Below are 21768 nucleotides of genomic sequence, written 5' to 3'. Positions count from 1 at the left end.
TAAATCTTGAAAACCCCTTTCCTAGGGGTCACACAGTTACTAAGTGAAAGTGCAGAGACTGGAACTCAATTCTGTCTAGCCTGAGAGTTCGTGCAAACTCCACTGGGGCATTTTATTACCTTCCTCTGTTTCTGTGACTGCAAGCAAGTAGCTTGTCAGAGGAAAAAAGGTTCTTCTTCCTTAAGGTACCCACGGAGTATTGTTCATTCTTCTACTGAAGCATTTGTTGAGTGTGTTGGAATTGATCTGTTTCCTCCCACTAGTTTTTTGTTCCTTGAGGAACTCAGTAAGTGTTCCTTTGTAGTTTGATTGATGAAGGGATAAATGAACAGTGAGGAAATGGGTGAATGAGATTGTGCAAAAGAAGCAATCTTGACACAATCTAGGCAAGCGTTCTTTGTTCAGCCTGAGCTTTACTCAGGCCTAGCCTGTCTGCTTTCAAAGTAATATAATTCCAGAGCTAAGCCTCCTAAACGTACAAGTATATTCTTAGTGGCATCTAAAACGAACTCCCTCCAGCTCTCCTATCTCTGCATCTCTGTCTCTTTGTCTCTTTCCCTCTGTCACCCTCTCTTGATCCTGGCATGCTGTCAGCTTTAATATTTAACAAAAGAAAACACACATGGCTATGGAACTGTATCTCCCAAAGCCACAGAAACCGGCACACGTACACAAAAATGTAACGCGGGAAGGGCCTGACTTGGCTAACTTTGTGTTTTTCCTTGAGCTCTGAAATAGAACTTATCTGGATCAGTAGGCATATTCTTGCTCTGTATTTTGATATTCATTTTATCTTTATAATCTGACTGATGGTTATGATTTACTAAGCCGCCAAAGACACTTCAGATAGAAAAAAAATGGGTAGTGGAAAAACAGAAGCATGTGAACTTTTACAGTAAATATCGCTCCTAGAATTAAGGAAAGAAAAAAAAACCTATAACCTCAGAGTTGCAGTGATAATTGTGTAAAAATAAATAAATAAATAAATTCCTGAAAAGCAAGATAAAATAAGAATGAAGAGAAATCTTATCAGTCAAGGGAGTAATAAAACAGAGATTATCACGCTGTCTTTTCTAAATACAAGACAGTGTGGGAGTAGCACTGAAGTAAACTGAACCTTTAAACCCTGAGAGGAGCTGGAAAAAAAAATGAGGTCCCTATCCAAATCTTAATGGGAAAATGCTCATCAAATAACGGGTCAGAGTATTAGGAGGGCTAATCTCAGAGCAGGCCTTTACCCTTACCCCATGCCTTGTTATTTCTCTTCTAGTCAACTCACCCCTTCTTTTAGTCTCATCATCCATTTTTACTGAACTATTGTTAATATCAGTCGTTTCTCAGATAAGCTTAACTCCAAGCAATGAATAAATGAAACATTTTTGGTAGGCTCATGCCTAAGTCCAAAATAAGTATTAGTGGCCTTGTAATACTTACCCTTATTCTAACATAACTATCACCTACTAAGCCTTGTTTCAAAGGCAGACTTCATTTTTCCTTCATGTGAATACCGACTGCTTCAAATGTCTTACTTGTGTCCATTGCCCTTTACCTATAAAATTTAGAAATGAAACTTGGTCTTAAGCTGAAACTTTATAACCTCATTTCTCTTCCTTAAAACATAGTTGTGTGATTTTATGACCAAGAAAACAGAAGGTACATGTGGAAACCATTACACTGCATTGAACCTAAAATAAAAATGCATCCAAGCAAGTATAAAATAAATCAGAATGACTGTAGAATCCTAATGCATTAGTGACATTTGGTCTTCATCACTTGTAGAAAATACAGCAGGGATATAGTGAGAGATAATCAGAGTATTTCTTTTTTTTTTTTTTTTAAGATTTTATTTATTTATTTGAGAGAGAGAAAATGAGCAAGGGGGAGGGGCAGAGGGAGAGGGAGAAGCAGCTTCCCTGCTGGGGAGGGAGCCTGTCACAGGGCTGGATCCCAGGACCCTGAGATCATGACCTGAGCCTACGGCAGATGCTTAACCACCAGCTGAGCCACCTGGGTGCCCAATCAGAGCATTTCAGAGCCCAAACTTTAAATCTCTATAATCAAAATAAAAGATGTTACCTTCCAGGCAGCCCACCATGTTGCCCTTTACTAGTTTGGAGAAGGTGGAATCCAAATCCAGGCATCAAAAACGGTTGCCCTTGCTTTCAGATGTATTAAAGGGTAACAATTACAACCACTTCCAGACTTTCAGGTTATCCTTTCTCGGTAATAAGGATCTGACTCTTCCACAACTGATCTTTCAATTTGTTGGAACTTCTTTCATGTCTGATCTTAGGAGGAGATTAGTTCACCTCAATTTAAAAAATCATAAAGGATACACTATGTACCAGCCATTCAATATCTGGATTAATAAATCAGAACATGATATGCCTTCCTACTACTTACAGAATTCCTTCCTTTGTCCTTCAAGGATTCTGCACCTTTTCATTGTGACCTTTTCTTCTCCCATCAAATTAAGACACTGTTCAGGTCCCTTGTTGGGACTCCTGATCTCTCCTAACATAGGGCTCCCTTGTCTGCCCAGAGAGAAGGAGCCAAAGGAGGGCAGGGCTGTGGGCCTAAAGAGGCCCTTGCAACCACTCACAATCTGCTTGTTCAAGCATTAGGCAGGCTTTCTTTCTCCCTGTTTTCCTTGGGCCATGACCCTTCTCTGTCTTTCCTTAGTACTCCTCAGATTCAGCCTTCCCACTAAAATCTCTGTCTTCCTTTCCACTCTAACACTCTCATACGGATTTTATATACTCCCCAGCACATTTGGTATTATCTTTGTTATTGGGTAGTGGAAGCAGATTATAATGTTGTGATTGTGTAATGTGTGTTTTATTTTATGTGTGAAAAATGCATTTATACCACTTATGTACTTTTAAGTCTTGGGGGGAAAAATAAAAAATAAAAAATATATATAAAATATGTATATTTTATATATATTATGAAATATATATATAAACACAATGCATTTTTACTAATAAAATCATTATAGTTTATGAACACTGTAATTTATGGGGAAGTTTGAGATAGATGAATTGTATGGGTTGTTTCAAAGCTAGTAGTCATTAAACGAGACTAGTGAACCAAAAGCTAGATCATCTCACAGGAGGAGACTCATATATATGAAAAGTCTAGATAAATGGGGATTTTTAAAAATCAATATGAATACAGAAGGAGGGAGACCTGGTTTAAAGTTTATAGGAGGAAATATGACCAACTGAGCTGGTGACTGCACCTGAATTCAGTCACATGATATGATGGCCAAAGCCCAGTATCAGCCTCCAGCACCAAGAGGGGCTCTAGGATACAGCTCCGGAGGAGGGCCCCCATGTATCATCTGGTGATGAAGACCAGTGCTATAGAATCCCTAACTGGGGTTAGTTCATTTCTAAGGTATTAATAGGTTTCTGGAAGGGATTCAGACATCTGATGGAATAACTGGACGAGTAACAAAGGGAATACCAAAACCAAGACTCCACAATTCTCCCTGACACTTTTTCAAGGCCTAAGAATAAAGACAGCTTCTTGACAACTGCTCTTGATCAATTTGGATTGAGAAGAAACTCTTAATTTCTTCTACATTCCTTTTGCTCAACGTGAGGTTGATCATTTTCTCTAGGAGTCCTGGCTTTAGATCATGAAACATTCTCCCACGGAAAGCATTTTGACCTCCATCCTTACCATCACCTAAAAACTGTCAAAATCAGATGCAATTCTTACTATGGGGAATAGAGTTATCCTGTGGTTGGGGAAGGAGCATGTATGGGGTGAACCCAGGCATCATGGGTCAGTGAATCCCTCTTCTTAAAGTTATTTTGTCACATGTAACTGTAATGTTGACTCTGCAATGACTCATGTGTTTACCCTTTGGAACAGTGACACACATGCACACTTTGAAAAGAAAATCAAGACTTTTATCACCATAATCCACATCCACCTCATTCTGCTTATAGTCTGCTTTGAAAAAGTAATCCAATGGTCAGAACACTCTTCTACACTCTCTGTCCTTTGAAGTGCACACATAAAATATTGTTAAGAAATCATCTATATTTTTGCTTCTAGATAGCATATCAGGGTACATAGCTAGAAAAAAAGCCAAGTATTTCTACTCAGGTCCCTCCTTTTTCTTTATTCTCTGAGGATTTAGGATTATTTGTCCCTTAGAGAATTCACATGGTCTAGCAGAAAACTCCAGCAGCAAATCAAAGTTCTAAAAGGGGTTTAATTCAAACTGCAAGAAGTTTCAACTCTAACAAAAATAATCAAAACCTCACCTACAAATACAACTACAGTATGAACACTACTTTTCAGTCCCTTAAAGGGCATCTTTTCTCATGTCTCTCCAAGGTGTTTGTGAGGTCATACTTAAATAACTTTACCAGAGTAAGTAATGAGAACATATGTTAAGCAATAGAAATAAAATTTATTTATAATTAACTTTATCATTTGCTACTCAGTAAATTCACTCAAAGTGATTAGAGGCAGCAGTGAAAGACAAAACCTTCAAGGAATAAATTCATTTCATTGAGGATGAGACCAGACCTAGACTTACATCTGTCTTTAATTCTCTACACCCCTACTTTGAAATAAAATACAAAGAAAAATTCTATAAATAAATATCAATTTGGATAGTGTAATTAGGTTACTTAAATCGATATTTAGAAAATAGCAGCGTGATAAAGGACACTGGCTTTGGCATTAAAAACCCCTAGCTTTGACACCAACTTTACTCCTTGCCAGTTTGATGATCTGATGAAGACTTATTACCAAAATCTCAATGCTTGAGTATCCTCATTTGTAAAAAGGAATATTAATATTTTTGTGGGTGTGAATTGAGAGAATGACTTTAAAATATGTGCACCATCACAAGGCACATACTCCACAATTGCTGGTCATTTATGGCAGGATTCTTTGGGGATTATTTCCCTTAAAAAAAACTTCGGGGTACTACAGGTAATAATAATAGCTAACATTCCTCAAGCCCTTACTTTGGGTGGGACACTGGTTCTACTATTCTTGAAGCTTTTACATGTATTCTGAGTTACATGCATTGGAAGCCATATCTCACCTTTTTCCCTAAATTAAATACACACCATTCCTCCTGTAAAATTGAATTTATACACTTCTATATATATGCATTTGTAAGAAAGAAAACTTAAATAGAAACAAAAGCTTCTGTTTTCAGTTGAATCAAGGCCAATACTAAAAACAAAAATCACATCTTTCATATTTTTACAGTGTGTCTATATCTGCACTTACCTATAATCCCTTCCCTTTTCTTTTCTAGTATATATTTTTTTTGCTTTTTCTTAATTTCTTTCTGTTATAATCAGTTTGGGTTTTAAAATTCATATAGATTTTCCTATAAATCTAGAAATAAAAAGTATACTTTTACGTAGTTAGATGATTTAGAAAACTAGAAATTAGATAAAGTGTATACAAAATTATCACCATATATTGCTCTTCTAAAATCAGCACTATCCTCTCCTCCTCTTTTTAACCATTTTGGCCTGTCTGGCCATGTTTCTCATACTCTCCTTTGCAAGTATTAATCCTGACATCAACTGTTCCTACACTACAGCAACAAAACACTTTTTTCTATTAACTTCAGCCTGCTACAGTTTGCCTATTTATACTTCTGCTTCTATTAAAGAATTGCAATAGTAATCTTCTTCCTGACTATCCTGTTGGTATGTGATGATGCCGCTCTACGCATTTTTACTCTCATTTCTGCTTTTTTTAAGGTCAATTTTACTAACAGACTTTGCAAAGGGAACATGAAGCTTTCCCGTTTTAGGTACCAACTATCTATATGGAAAAAAAAAAGTATTTTTTTTTTTTTTACAATAACTCTATTATTGTAAAACCTCTTTTTCTTTACATTTCAACTGTTTGACTAATTGCTTTTTGTTCTTTAAAACAAAAACAAAAACAAAACATATAGATAGGGGGCGCCTGGGTGGCCCAGTTGGTGAAGCATCTGCAACTTGCTCAGGTCATGTTTCCAGGTCCTGGAATCAAGCCCCAGGGTCAGTCAAGCTTCCTGCTCCATGGTGGTGGCACGGAGCAGGGAGGGGACAGTTTCTCCCTCTCTCTCTGCTCCCCCCCATAAATAAATAAAATCTTTTTAAGAAGAAGATATAGATAAAAGGCTTTAAAGCATACTGCTGTGATACCATTTTCTAAAAATCAAAAAGGTTTAGAGTTTCCTATAAAGAATGTGACCTTAGACAGGACTTTGCACTGCATATTTACAGGGATACTAATTCCCAAAGCTCTGTGATTTGAATACCATTTGTTGACATCTGTCTTCCCTTCTTTTCCTCAGAGAGAAAGCTCAGATGCTTTTCAAGTTACTCCCTTGTATTCCAAATGAAAGATAACAAAGGAAAATGAAAATAATATTATAAATTTAATGATTTAAATTTGGTGATTTTTTTTCTAAGTTTTTTTTGGAAAATTTTAAATTGCTTTTCAAGTTACCTATACCTCTATTAAAAAATAGCCAAGTTTAGTGTAATGTTAACAGCCAATTATTTAAATTACTTAAAACTAAATTTACTTTTCTTTTTTTCAAAACTATTAAAAATGCAAAAAAATTAGTAAGTTTAAAAAAACTTTTAAAAGTTAAGTTTTTTATTTTTAATATTTTATTTATTTACTTGACAGAGAGAAAGAGAGACAGTGGAGATACAAGCAGGGGGAGTGGAAGAGGGAGAAGCAGGCTTCCTGCTGAGCAGGAGCCTGATGTGGGGCTCAATCCCAGGACCCTGGGACCACGACCTGAGCTGAAGGCAGACACTTAACAACTGAGCCACCCAGGCACCCAAAGCTAAGTTAGTTTTAAGAAGACAGCAATTCTTGTTGTTCATGATACCAGTGATTTTCAGGGCGTCACTAAAAATGGTAGGAGAACTGAAGAGGGGTCTGGAAATTATATACAAAACAAAATTTAGTATCTCGTGCTAAAATTTCATGAAATTTGTGGAGTTTAGCTTCTGGATTGACTTATGAAATAATAAAATTTTCTCTAAGCAAACACTGATGAGTAAACAAAATATATTCTTCAGATTAGGGGTTAAGCAATGATGTAGCCTTGAGTCTTTTCATACCTGACCCTTACTTAATGAAAAATCTTGCCACTCATTTAAAATGTAACAATGCCTGTAACAATGCCCAATGTTGAATAAAGGGCAAAAGTAAATATTTGTTTTCTTCCCAAACTGGTTGTTCTACTTAAGCATCCTCTTGGATCCCAAGACAATGCAAAAATAAACCCCATAAGATATAGCCAGACCAGAGAAAACCTCCAGAAAAATGTACATCAGCTTTCATTCCAGGAGGAAAGAAAAGAAAGATTAATTTTTTGAGCAGAGACATGATACGACCCTATGGAGTGCTTGTGTCAGGCACAATTCCAGAGGTGCTGCTCTGGGGAGGGAATCAATGGAGGGTGAGCTAGGAATCCTGATCCTTCACCCTGGAGACAAATGGAGCACAGAGGGTAAGCACACACCTTGAAGATCCTTCAGAACAAAAGAAAGGGAGAGGCAGGAAGTCAGGAAGTGCCAGTGCCAGGCCTCATTGAGAATGTAGGGATTTTCATTCTAGCCAGATATTAAAGAATACAGCTCAGCTGCACTTCTGCATAGGGAAAAAAAAATGAGTACAGTAAATCCTTTCTTAATATTCTATCAGCTAGAAACCTCCATTCCTTGGCCCTTCTGAATCTCTATGTAATGAAAACTGATAACTGGGTTTTTAAGTCATTCTTTGTACTGTCAAGTAAGTTTAAATTATATTTGTTTTTATTATATTTATATAATATTGTGTAATTATAATATTGATAATATATTATATATATAATACATATACAGGACAGGGGTCAAGGAGTGTAAAGGAATATATATAATATATATAATATATACTATATATTCTACATAATACACAATGATATATAATTAATATATAATAATATAATATTATATATAGTTTTTACTGTTAAGTATGTATTTTTAAAAGAGGCTAGCCTCATATAACATCCACTTATTCCACACCTATTTAAGTCTACTCTAGTGCATATACCAGTTACCTCATGGATGGATCAAGAGGCCCAATGAGAGCTACAAGGCTCTTGCTCGCAGGAGTTCATAGCAGAATAAAGCAACATAAAAATTTTAACAACCAGGGCAGTACAATTTCTAATTCCCATAATTCATGTACAGGATGGAAATTTTTATGGAAAGATTTTTTTTCAGGGGATCCTGGGTGTCTCAGTGGGTTAAGCCTCTGCCTTCAGCTCAGGTCATGATCCCAGGGTCCTGGGATCGAGCCCTACATCAGGCTCTGCTCAGCAGGGAGCCTGCTTCCCCCGCCCCCCTGCCTGCCTCTCTGCCTATTTGTGATCTCTCTCTGTCAGATAAACAAAATCTTAAAAAAAAAAAAAAAGAAAGAAAGATTTTTTTCAGAGGATCTGGACACCTAAAGTGGCAAAGAATTTGCTATAGTGAGTGATAGAAAAGTAAATTCTAAGTAAGTATCAAGAAAAGACTGAAAGAATGACATGGTATAAGAGAAAGGAAATGGAGGATTATTAGTGGAAAAAATAATCAGAATAAATTTAGTAAAAGAGAAAAAGAGCCAAGGGATAACTATGGAAATCTATTGAGATTTCTCATGAAATATAGTTTATTTTAGTGTATAATTTAAAAATGATAGAGGCACAATAAAAGAATCATGACTGAATACATATTTGTAATGCCAAGCTTTGACTTATTCACCCTATCCCCCAGTTATGCTCATATCATGCACAGTTACATACACAGTTACAAATCAACTCATTCACCTAATAGTGAAACCAAAGTATTAAACTTCAACTCTTCAACTTCAACTTCAAAGTATTAAATTTCAACTCTTCAACTTGGACTCAGTTGGTATATTTAATCTTTCTTTCTTTATCAAAGAGTAAGCATGTTCTATATGTCATGCATTTTACTAGGGTAATGATGACTAAATCAGACATGGTTCTTCAGTGTGAAATCCCAACTACTTTGCAATGGAGAGAGGTAGCAATATATGACCTAGCCTGGAGGACAGGGAAGGATCTCTGAGTAAGTGGTACTCAAGATTAGACTTGGAATACAGGATTTCAAATCGGGTTAGGGGAACATGGAACTGAAGGCAGGATGTAGGATAGGAACTTTCCATCCAAGGAGAAGAGCATGTGCAAAAATGCCACTGGGAGATGGATGAGGATACAAACAAGGGGAGCCCCTTAAGACAGAGCCCAAGCCCAGAGCAAAGAAGGCTGAAACAGAGGCAGATCTCAGGTCACTCAAAATCATGGGAAGAATTTGATGAGGTGGGGATGACAGTAGAGAATATTAGGGGGAAATATGCATAGATGTATTTCGAGATCATTTCAGAAATGTATTTTGAGATCATTTTGTTTACAGAATAGAGAATAGCCTGGAAAATAAAAACAAGAATAAATGCAGGAAAATCACTTAGAAGCTTTTTTTTAAATTTGTTTAGACTGAAGATACAGTAATTGGGACTAGGGCAGTACCAACAGAAATAGAAATCAATTGATATGGAAAACATTTAGAAAGTTAAAAACCAACCCCCGCCTGTCTCTCTGCCTGCTTGTGATCTCTGTCTGTCAAATAAACAAATAAAATCTTAAAAAAAATAAAAAGAATAAATGGGAGCTTTTAAGCAGCTGAGAGAAATAGCTTGAGAGAGCTAGGATCCTGAGAAAGCCAGAGTTGAGATCAAGTAAAGAATGAGAATAGAATGGGTACTGGATGTCAGTGGATCTGAGGTATGAGGAAGAGAGGGCTGCCATTTCTATGTACCTGTATTTGAAACAGTAAGTGCGGTCACTTGCTCAGAGTAGGTAACTCACTGAAGTAGCCAGTCGTAAAAGGGTAAGGGGATGAAAGTCTAAAAATAGTAGACAAGGTCTGTAATTGTCATTGGGAGAAACAGGAGATTTATTTTTCTTAAAGATCTTATTTGTTTATTTTGACAGAGAAAGAGAGCGAGCATAAACAGGGGGAAGGGCAGAGGCAGAGGGAGAAGCAGTCTCCCCCACTGAGCAAGGAGTCCAATTTCCTGGGATCATAACCTGAGCTGAAGGCAGAGCCTTAACCTACTGAGCCACCCAGGTGTCCTAAAATGGGAGATTAATTGACCAATAAACACAGTAAGATCATGGGAGTATTTAGAGTCTAGTGGAGATAGATGGGTTTGTATTTACAGTGGAATCAACAACCTGCCCTGTTGTTAGACTTCAACCGCACTTGACCACTGGTGGACGAGCATGAATAATGCAGACCACTGGGGTCAGAGGGGAACAAGGTTTGCCTTTTGAACAGAAAAGCAATGAACAAGAAAGAAAAATGTGTGTTTTTAAAATGATAGGACTCTGAGCTAGATTGGGGGAAAATAAAAAAAAAAAAAAAAGAAAGAAAGAAAAAAGAAAAGGAGAGATCTGATGGTCTGATGGCCTGGGAGACAGGAAGACAGGACAGGGGTCAGTGAGGGTAAAGAACAGTTGTAAACAATTGTGCCAACAAGCGTGGTGCACAGTTGGTTGCCGTTACTCTAATGCTTGAATTAGCGTGATTTGAGAGGTAGAATGGATTAGTGATGATAAGGTCCAGAAAGTGCATGGAAGACTGAGATAAAGGAAAGAACAGGTTATTGAGGATGACTAGCAGGTCAAGGAACTGAGGGGGAGAAGGTTCTGACAGGTCATTCCCATAAATGCTGAAGTCCCTGGAATAGTGGCAGCCCTGAACAGGAAACGTAGCCAAAGAGCCAGGTACCAGAAGCTTATAGGAATGATGGAAATGACTGCAGCAGAGACCATCCATGGAGGATAGCATAGTGAAGCAGCCTCAAAGAGCAAGTTTTTGTCGTTTTTTTTTAATGAATGGATTTAGCAATGATCTTAGAGCAGCACTAAGGAGAAAGTACAGACTAACCCTATCTCCAAGTCCTGTTTTCAGAATAACAGTTAAACCAGTATTATTCTTCTTTTCTCATAACCAAATTATACTTAGGATCAAAAATTTTATAGAGTTGATTTATAGCACATAATATAAAAATTATTTTAATTATACCATTTCCATTAAGGGGAAAGAATTAACTGTTCCTTATGAATCTCAGTGAAGGGACTCCCTGAGAGCAGGATTCAGTAAACTCCTGTTGAGGGTCATATAGTAAATATCTTGGGCTAAGAGGGCCAAATAGTCTGTCAAAACTTCTTTTATCTGCTACTGTTGCATGACAACAGCCATGGGTGATTCATCGATAAAGGTGAACCCAATCTGCCCTACTCCCACATCTACTGTTCAATTTATTCAGCATGCAAGAGAGGCAGTAGTAAGAAAGTGAGAAGTGAGAAAAAGAAGTGGTATTGGAATTTAGAAGTCAACAATGACTTCTATCAGATTTAAAAATAAGGGAAATCAGATAAAAGTTCATGCTTTTCCTTTCCCCTAAAACAAACTGAAAAAGCGAAAGCAAGCACTTACCTGAACATACAGTTCTCTGAGTTCATATTGAAACTTCTTGGGATCTGTGGTAATTGTCACTGGGCCAATTTCTATGAAGATAAAAATAACACCAGTGAATAAATGGTAATCAACAGCATTAAAGACTTTATTGTGTTTGCACATGTCTTTCATTCTGCACACTATATGGTTATTTATGAATAAGAAACATTTAGCCAGCAAAACAACAGACTTTTTCTCAGCTTATAGCTAGCTACCAACGAATAACTTAGATTTTGCTAGAAATCATGCTTACGTAAATTTTTAGCTTTAAGAAATTCAGAGGGACAGTGAAAAATGTCATAAGACAAAGAGTCAGGAGACCCCAGGTTCAGTCCCTTTCAGTCCCTCTGTACTCTCACTGGTTAGTGAATATTTATTGAATACCTATTTTGTTGCTGGACTCTACATTAATCAGTTACCCAGCCTATAATTCTGTGTTCTCCACTAAATTTGTTTGCAACTTTCCTATAAGTCCAAATTAGCTGAAAATAAAAAGTTTAACGTTAAACAACATAAAAACAAATGAACATCAATGCCATAGGGTTTTTGTGTTCTGTTTTGTTTCGTTTTTATTAACATATAATGTACTATTTGTTTCAGGGGTACAGGTCTGTGAATCAGCAGGCTTACACAGTTCACAGCACTCACCATAGCACACACCCTCCCCAGTGCCCATCACCCAGCTGCCCTCTCCCTCCCCTACCATCCCCCAGCAGCCCTCAGTTTGTTTCCTGAGATTAAGAGTCTCTTATGGTTTGTCTCCCTCCCCAGTCCCATCTTGTTTCACTTTTTCCCTCCCTTCCCCCATCCCCGTCCTGCCTCTCAAATTCCTCATATCAGAGAGATCATATGATAGTTGTCTTTCTCTAATAGACTTATTTTGCTTAGCATAATACACTCTAGCTCCATCTGCCTCACTGCAAAGGAATGCCACAGGGTTTTTAAGAACTTGCAGAGGCACTGAAATGAGGACATTAAAAGTTGAGGATATCGTCCCTACCACATCCTTCCCGCAGGGCTGGGGGTGCTGTCTGTCACTATCACCATTCTCCTGAGCTGACTTTGACCAACATAATTACTTTTGTGGTTGCTGCCACCCTCACCGCAGGACTAAAGTCAGGGGAAGAGAAAAAGCCCAGATACCAGGGTGGGTTAAGTTGACAATATTTTTTTCCTAGGATACAGTATGTCTGTGGTAAACATTTTAATCCACAAAGATCATTTTCTTAAAAAAAAAAAAATCAACTTTTTTTTTAAGATTTTATTTATTTATTTGACAGACAAAGATCACAAGTAGGCAAGAGAGGCAAGCAGAGAGAGAGGAGGAAGCAGGTTCCCTGATGAGCAGAGAGCCCGATGTGGGGCTCAATGTGGGGCTCGATCCCAGGACCCTGAGATCATGACCTGAGCCCAAGGCAGAGGCTTAACCCACTGAGCCACCCAGGCGCCCCTACCATCAACTTGTAAAATAGACAAGTGGAAAGCGGCCTTTATAGGTATCGAGTACTTCCTTAAGAAACATTCATCTATTTAAGGAATACAGGATTAAAATTCATCAGAGTATCACGTGCACAGACATATCACCTTAAATTCCCAGGTGGATGAAAATCTATTTTATCTAATGAAGATACAGGCTGTATTCAAAATGACAATAAGCAACTTCAGTACAAAATCATAAAAATATTTAACACTGACTTTTTATAACACATTTTTCTAGCTTCAAAGGCACACAGCTAGACAAACGCCTTTATGACTTCAAAGGATAATAATTAATTAGGCCTTCTATAATGTGCTAAATATAATACAAAAACAGACTGTAGGATTTTAGAATGAGGTAAATTGGAAAGGAAGCCCAATTTGTCTGCCATAACCCCTGTAATTTTTCTTAGAAGTCACATGAAAACTATGCCTGCATCCTTCATCACAGATTAGACTAGACACCTTGCAGTATGCAAAAGGAATGGAGAAGCAACTGGAGAAACTGGGTGAAAATGCAAACATCTGCATTCCATACCAAGCAGAACAGTTATTAGTTATACGAAAGTCTTGTCCCAAGTGTATGGAAAATCAGAGAAGCCTACTCCCTCAAGACTAAACAAAGGCATACTTTGCAAAGGAATGCAAAATAGCAAAGAATATGCCAGACGGTTACACCCTGACATATAAATTGTCAGCAACATTGTCAAGCCAAACGTCTATGTTCCTACATGGCAGAATACTGAAATAATTCTGGAATTCAAAGCTCAAGACTTAGGAAGAAATACAAAGAGTACTAGAGGAAAGCAATGACATAAGACTAAAGAGGGCACCCATACAAGAAAATTCCTACAATAAGAATTTAAAAATTAGCCCTGGATATATGACTGCTCTTTAAGAGTGGAGACCAAGGACTGCTATTAAAATAGGAGGACTGATTAGCCTTCGTTTATATCCATAGACTCAAATACCCATTTGTTTTCAACAAAGATAGGAAATCCCTCCTGCAGTTCATTAATAAGCCTTTTTACAAACTACACTGAACAGTGGAGATAAATCTTTTATCAGTTATGAGAGATACTCAAAGAGAGGTGAGGGCTTGCTGAACTGCCATATCCCTCCAATTGTAAGCATCCTTTCCAATTCTTTCGAATTGAATGGTAATGACTGTTCGGCAAAATCAGCCTCCTCCCTTCCATTCCTGTCTTTCTCGTTGCTTCATACAGCCCTGTGCCAGTTGTATTATGAGCAATGTCCTCTTCTCTTCCTTTTTGCTCATGTTGGTTTCATCCCCTGCCAAGCCTCTGAGGACATCCAGCAGGTACAACTCTGTCCAGGGAAGATGAACTTGAAAACTTTGGTGGTAGGAAAAAAAAAAAAAAAGCTAAGATATCTGAAAACGTTTTCTACACAGAGCAACATGTGCAGCTGTTCTTTTTTCCAAGATCTCCATTCTATTGATGATTGTTACTACCAACCTTCTCCTCCTTTCTTCTGGACCACAGGCAAGACAGGCCATGTTTGAATGCCTAATCTGATGCACACGATATCCAGAATTCTTTATTACTGAATGCTTGGAAATGATCTTTAATAGACCAAAGAATAATAAAGAAAAAAAAAAGAATAAAGGTTAAAGGTTAAACCCAGGCCTTCAGATCTTTTATTATTTGCTCTTTTCATTACATCATGAAACCTCCATGCTATAGCTAACATCCATGGGACATGATCAATAGGACACTGGTTAGCCAACCAAGAAGGTTTTCAGTCTTCCCTATTATCCAAATGTTTTGTTCTTCACTTCAACCAAGTTATGAATACATAATCAATAGATACCATTTTCTACATATAGCTTATCTTAAAAAAGAAACAAACAATCGCAGGTATCTAGGTGACTCAGTTAGTTGAACACTGGACTCTTGGTTTCAGCTCAGGTCATGATCTCAGGGTCCTGATACCGAATCCTGCATCAGGCTTCATGCTCAGCTGCTCAGCACAGAGTCCACCTGAAATTCCCTCTCCCTCTCCCTCTGCCCCCCACCCCCGCTCACACATGTACTCTCTCTCTATCAATAAATAAACAAATAAAATCTAAGGAAAAAGAAATATTAGGGCAACATGTATCATTGCAAATATAAGAAATATGTCATGCTTCAGAAGACCATTTTTGATTAAAAAAAAAAAAGTGTCCAAAACCCTAAGGCAGTCTCCTCTTCTCATTTTGTTATTTCTCGTTTCCTAGGGACTTATCAGATGGGTTGGATTTATTTCCAGCATCTCAGCCATTGTTCTCTTAATCTCAGTTGTTGGATTGTATTTGAGAAAATAATGGAAAGAAGTTCACAAGGTAATATTTTCTTTCACTGCTTCACTTGGCAAGATCGATATCCAGTTTCTCACTTCCTTTTTCCTTTCCACTAACAGATTTCTGCTCCTTATGGTTTTTCTTTACTCAAAGTGCTTCTTGATAATATGAGGAAAAGAAACTGCTGCTTGCTCGGGTTTAAACAGTACCCATGCATGATTTGATAACGGTATTCCCAATTTCTTTGGTTTTAGAAAATATATAGTTCTTGGCTTTATATTTACAGTTACACATAAATACGTGAAAAGTTAAAATGAGAACCCCTAGCTGCATTATAAACTAAACAATATTTGTAGAGCATTATAGAAGAATTAAACATATATATAAGTCACAGAGCTTGTCATAATGGGAATTGTTGAAAACTACAGCAAGCTATGAAACATCGGAAAGTCTATTTAATGCCTGAAAAGAGCCAAGTAATACAGAAAGGGAGAGCAAACTTTCTCAGTGTCCAGGGAGAAGAGAGACCCCTGAGCTCTAGGGAAATACACAGTGAAAGTATCAAGGAGGAGATGAGGAAGGAGCTGGGAACAAAGAGAACATCAGATTAACAGAGGCTGGCATTAGAGCAGAGAAATTCCAGGCACTGGGACATGGGCTGTTCAGAATCCCTCCCATGAACTGAATCTCAACATGTTCCATGCTCTAAAAACTCTACTCTGTGTCAATTCAACACAAATCAATTATAATGTCTTCTATGTGCCAAGTTACTAGTAAACAGATCTATTCAAAGCATTAAAGTTGTCTAAATGAAAATTATTTTGTTTCCTGCTTTGGAATGCTACAGAAAAACAGATTAGTAACTATATTCACTCTCACTTTTCACTTTAATCCACAATCCACTCTTCCCAGATTTCCCTATCCTCATTCAGTTATAATGTTGCTGTCCAGCACCATTTTTAAATGATCTGCATCTAATCCATGAAAACAAAACTGTCTCCTGACTTTGAACTAAGCTAATGCCAAAGTATATTTCAGGACTCGTTAAATTGAGTACATCGCTACTCACACGAGAATAGGTAATTTTGAAGACCACTTAAATGCCCTTAATGATTGTTCTGACATAAAGTGATGTATTTGGTGTGTTTTATAAAATCTGGGCCACTGGTGAATTCATGCCAGTTATCTCATATTGATTACATAGCATTCTGCTCCACTATCCAAAGAGATTATTCATTTAACAATGAGTTGTATGATAACATTAAATACATGTACTTAGCGAAACTGCAGCCAATATTTGTAAAATGCAAGGGTCATTTCACTTGGCCTGCTGCTGAACAGGATACAGAAAAAATTGTGAACATGAATTCAGCAATGTTACACAGCTGTTCAGAACAGGAAGCAAAGAAGAATGCCCTAGTAATCGACACAGGACTCTGAGGTGTATTAAGTAGGAAGGATGTCATTGCTTACACTGGACCTTAGCCGAGCTGCAGCAAGCACTCTTGTGAAAACAAGTGTGGGAATTTTAATGGCCAACAAAGTCCAAACTCTTAGTTTTACCTGAAACCCTAAATTTAAAAAATGGCATTTTAATACCCAAAATATACCCATGTATTGACAAGGTATACCCAAGAAGAAAACATATAATATTTTGTCAAGCTATTTAATAAAATTTAATATAATGATAAAATTTATTTAATAAGCTTTCCAGTGTGATTAAGGCACTCTGAAAGCAAACAAGAAGAAAATGAATACAATGTACAATAGCATTTTAAATTTCTAAACAATGATATATATATATTTTCAAAGATTTTATTTATTTGACAGAGATCACAAGTAGGCAGAGAGGCAGGCAGAGAGAGAGGAAGGGAAGCAGGCTCCCTGCTGAATAGAGAGCCGATGCGGGGCTCGATCCCAGGACCCTGGGATCATGACCTGAGCCAAAGGCAGAGGCTTTAACCCACTGAGCCACCCAGTTGCCCCTTAAATAATGATATTCTTATAAGGAATTGTGTTTTTAAATTTAAGATAAAATTAGAATTCATTTCAAAATTTTAGTTGTTCTCTTAGGCAATTCCTTAGCATTAGTGGTCTTTCCAATAAATCTAGACATTTGTTAGGGATGAAGAAAAATTACAAAAGGAGTAAAATGTTGAAGAAAAATATATATTTTCTAGTCCTATGAAATGAATTACTAATATTGTGAAAATGTCCACATCTTAAGAGAATAGACTCAACTTCAGCCATGATGGTTTCCACAAGTAAACAAATGCATGTAGTCCTTTGGTCACGTTTCCAGGCAAAATATAATTCAGAAATCCAAACTCATATTTATGAAGGAACACTTCATTGACAAAAATATGGGACTCAGAGACATTGCTAAAAATATGATAGAATCATTTATATGTCTGTATATATGTGATATTATATATATGGTTTCCCCTAAATATTTGCATTCATTCATTCAACAAATAGTTCAAACTGACCGGAAGTGTACAAGCGAGCAAATATATTTAAAGAGACAGAGCAGAAGGGCACCTGGGTGGCTCAGTCAGTTAAGTGTTTGTCTTCAGTTTAGATTATGATCCTAGGGTGCTGGGATGGAGCCCCACATCGGGCTTCCTGCTCAGCAGGGAGTCTGCTTCTCCCTCAGTCTTTGCCTGCCACTCCCCCTGCTTATGTGTTTGCATGCTCTCTCTCTATCTGACAAATAAATAAAATATCTAAAAAAACCTTTTTTTAAAAGAGAGACATGGCAGAATCAGAAATGTCTGGGTGTGCCTTTCAAATTAAAGGGCTGACGGCTAGACTTAAGATCAGTGCAGTTTCACATGGCCCTGCTCTCAGAGGTCCCTGCTCTGTTGAGAATGCTTTGGAATCATGTATCTTGAAATAATCTTATCTTTGAATTTGTGTTTTGTAATTGAAGTTCAATGGGACAGTAGAACATGCAGTCTGAGCCTGGAGCCTTAGCTCACGTGTGGTCCGGCCTGCCACTACTTCTGAAGACAGATTCTCAGCCTCTGCCTACCATGCATGCCCCAGGCCCTACCCTATCCTGGTCCTGCTTCTATAGCTGACACTCTCCACCATCCAGCCCAGCAGGGACCTGGATGTGAGGATGGCGAGGGCTGGGAGCTCTGGCCGCTGAAAGCCATGTCTCCATGGGGGCAAACCTTCTATACCTTCCTAACAGGTACCAAGCATGTCTCAGCACCAAGGTTTAAAGATCCTTGGGGGACCCCTGCCTGCCAGAGACTGGGACCTTGGAAAGAGATGTCCGCCTCAGCTGACCAGACCCCACCGCAGGCTGAAGCACAGTGCTTGTCCCACATCTGGCAGGAAGGGCAATCCCACAGCCCATCTGGCCAAATGCTGAGCTCAGCCTGCAGCTTGAGGCAGGACCTCAAGGTCCAGTGTGAGTCTGCACGTGGCCCAAGGGTATCCGGGTGTCTGGGGGTTATCCCTCCTGGCGGCATGCCTGAAGGATCTTCTCCTCCTCCTTGTGCTTCTCTGAAGTCTGGTTTAAACTGTTAGCATGGATTTTACCATCCATCCCCATTTTGTATAGTGCGAGTTTTAAATGCAAATATCAGAACATTTAATTCCTGCATGGACTCAACCAAATTATACAATTTATATAATGGCGCCTCCAACTGGCTAGAAGACCCCCACACAAGCCAGACTTAGGAAGGTTGAATGAGGAAATACTCATTTATAATCCCAGCAACACGTTAAGCATTCCAGGTTTATCAAGACCTTGAATTAAATATACTCTTTATTGAAGAGTATAAAAGATTTTTTATGAAAAAAGACCATTGTTATAAAAAAAAAAGCTAAATATTAAAATACATACATTCTGATAATTTATGGATTTAATACATTAAAAAATCTCAAAAAAAAGTTTTTTTTTTGCTTGTATGTATTTTAGTAACTTACATATTTTGCTTTAAGTATTTTAGAATACTTAGCAACAATATTCTTAAATTCATTCTGATCAGCACATGGACAATTATAATAATGAAAATTGGTAAAACAATAAAGGCCATCAGCATCAATAACTAAGAAGACAGAACTGTTGGTATATAAAGAAATATATAATAACTAGAAAATAATTAATAACCTACATACAAACTAGTATCTAAAGACAAGATATATAAAACATGATTATTTTAAAAAATATTTCAATTTAATTCAAATTTTGTAATATATAGTAAAATAAACTCCAATAGGCTTAACTGGTTTAATATAACCATTATAATTAATTTAACTGAATCCAAATTAGAACATAAATCTGATATATAGAAGAATAACATTCTCCTTTTCAACGCAACAGAAGAAATCACAAGGGGAAATACTGACAGATACGAATGTGTAGAAATCAAATGAAAACTGATGACACTTGCAGTGAATACAGCATAACATAGAGTGGTCAAATCTCTATGTACACCCAAAACTAAGATACACTGTGTGTCAACTATCCTTCAATTAAAAAAAAAAAATCAAATGAATATTAAAATCTAAATAAATAGGGGCACCTGGGTGGCTCAGTGGGTTAAGCCTCTGCCTTCAGCTCAGGTCAGGTCTCGGGGTCCTGGGATCGAGCCCCGTATCAGGCTCCCTGCTCAGCGGGGAGCCTGCTTTTTCCCCCTCTCTCTGCCTGCCTCTCTCCCTGCTTGTGATCTCTCTCTCTGTGTCAAATAAACAAATAAAATATTTTTTTAAAAAATCTAAAAAAAATAAATAAAGCCAGATTTGGCAACATTTATGTCATCAATTAAAATAGATGAAAATCGGGTGCCTGGGTGGCTCAGTGGGTTAAAGCCTCTGCCTTCAGCTCAGGTCATGATCCCGGGATCCTGGGATCGAGTCCTGCATCGGGCTCTCTGCACGGCAGGGAGCCTGCTTCCCTTCCTCTCTCTCTCTCTGCCTCTCTGCCTACTTGTGATCTCTGTCTGTCAAATAAATAAATAAAATCTTTTTAAAAAAAAATAGATGAAAATCTATACTGAAGAGTCCATTCAAATTTGTACCCCAAAAAAGTATCAATCACTACATAAAAAGAAAATTCATTTAGAGAAGGAAAACAAAGAAATAAGACCAGAAGCAAATATTCATAGGTAGTTATAGTGAAAGAAATCAACTTCAGCCAATTTAAAGTACTTGTAAGAAAGAAAAGAACTTTTTTTTTAAGATTATCACTCTAATTGTAACACAACCTGGAATATGTGTACTGTTGTTAAATTATAAGTGGTTACCACTTTTGTGAAATTTAGTGTAGTTATATGCATTTTAGGTATGGTAAGTCTTTTTTTTTTTTAAGATTTTGTTTATTTGACAGAGATCACAAGTAGGCAGGCAGACAGAGAGAGAGGAAGGGAAATAGGGTCCCTGCTGAGCAGAGAGCCCGACGTGGGGCTCGATCCCAGGACCCTGGGATCATGACCCGAGCTGAAGGCAGAGGCTTTAACCCACTGAGCCACCCAGGCGCCCGTAGGTATGGTAAGTCATAAAAGTATCTTCTGATGAAGTCATTTCCCTTTTTGTTGTAATTCACCAAAAATAAGAAAGACATGGACATAAGTAAGATATTGACAAATAATGTCAAAATATAAAAATATCTAGAAACATGTAAATCTCTAAATAATATTGGGCAGTAATTAAATTAGTGTTCTGTGTAAAAATACAAGTAACAGCTTATCTTGTATCACTAAATAAAGAGACAAAACAAATTACATATATACTTGGATTGCAACTACAGAGACAATAAAGGACAAATTCTGAAGGGTCACACCAAAGTAAAAATTGACATTTGGAATAGTGGAATAATGAGAACTATTTTCTTTCAACAAAAATTTCAAAAAATTTTTCAAACAAAAATTTCAAAAAAATTTTCAAATCAGTGTACCCATGATTTAAAGAGAGAAAAATTTCACACTAGCACATACAAGTCTGAGGTTGTACTCATAAATTTTGGTTGTATTCATGAATTTGTAGCTCTTAATTGGTTTATCATAGTCTCTGGAAAAAGGCACAGAAATATCTCTTGGCATTAGGCAAGGAAATCTGTTACTGTTGTGAGATGAAATATTTGAAGGTGAAATATTTAGAATTTAATCAAAACAGTTATTGTCTGGATCCAGTATTCTTTTTCAATCCTCTCACTTGAAACTTTCACCTTTCTTTTAAATGCACAACTCTTGGCAATGTCATCTTCCTACTGTTAGTCCTTAGTGAGTATACAAAGAATTCCTTTGATTTAATGAAATAAGACACTCTACGAACTTGTAACACTGAAATTCAACCATGGTTGTATTTTGGTTTTGTGATTGTTATTATTGGTTTTTATTTTCTCTACACACTCTTGCAATGATGTATGTCTGTTCATACACACATGTGTATCTGTCTTGCTTTTTT

General features: G+C 37.3%; 1 protein-coding gene across 3 annotated transcripts in view; it reads right to left on the bottom strand.

Moving 5' to 3' along the window:
• HMCN1 (hemicentin 1) overlaps positions 1-21768 on the bottom strand; it is a gene marked incomplete at its 5' end in the record, with an annotated part of 468943 nt that overhangs the window by 350272 nt on the left and 96903 nt on the right. For all 3 annotated transcript variants that reach the window (XM_082702942.1, XM_082702943.1, XM_082702944.1), the window contains one exon: positions 11550-11620. In XM_082702942.1, the coding sequence (XP_082559068.1) occupies positions 11550-11620 (71 nt within the window). The remainder of the gene's footprint in view (positions 1-11549; positions 11621-21768) is intronic.

The sequence above is a fragment of the Mustela nivalis genome (genome assembly GCF_964662115.1).
Source record: "Mustela nivalis genome assembly, chromosome: 16".
NCBI classification, from domain to species: Eukaryota; Metazoa; Chordata; class Mammalia; order Carnivora; family Mustelidae; genus Mustela; species Mustela nivalis.
The sequence above is the reverse complement of the archived record's forward strand: the minus strand, read 5'-3'. Positions and strand labels throughout refer to the sequence as shown.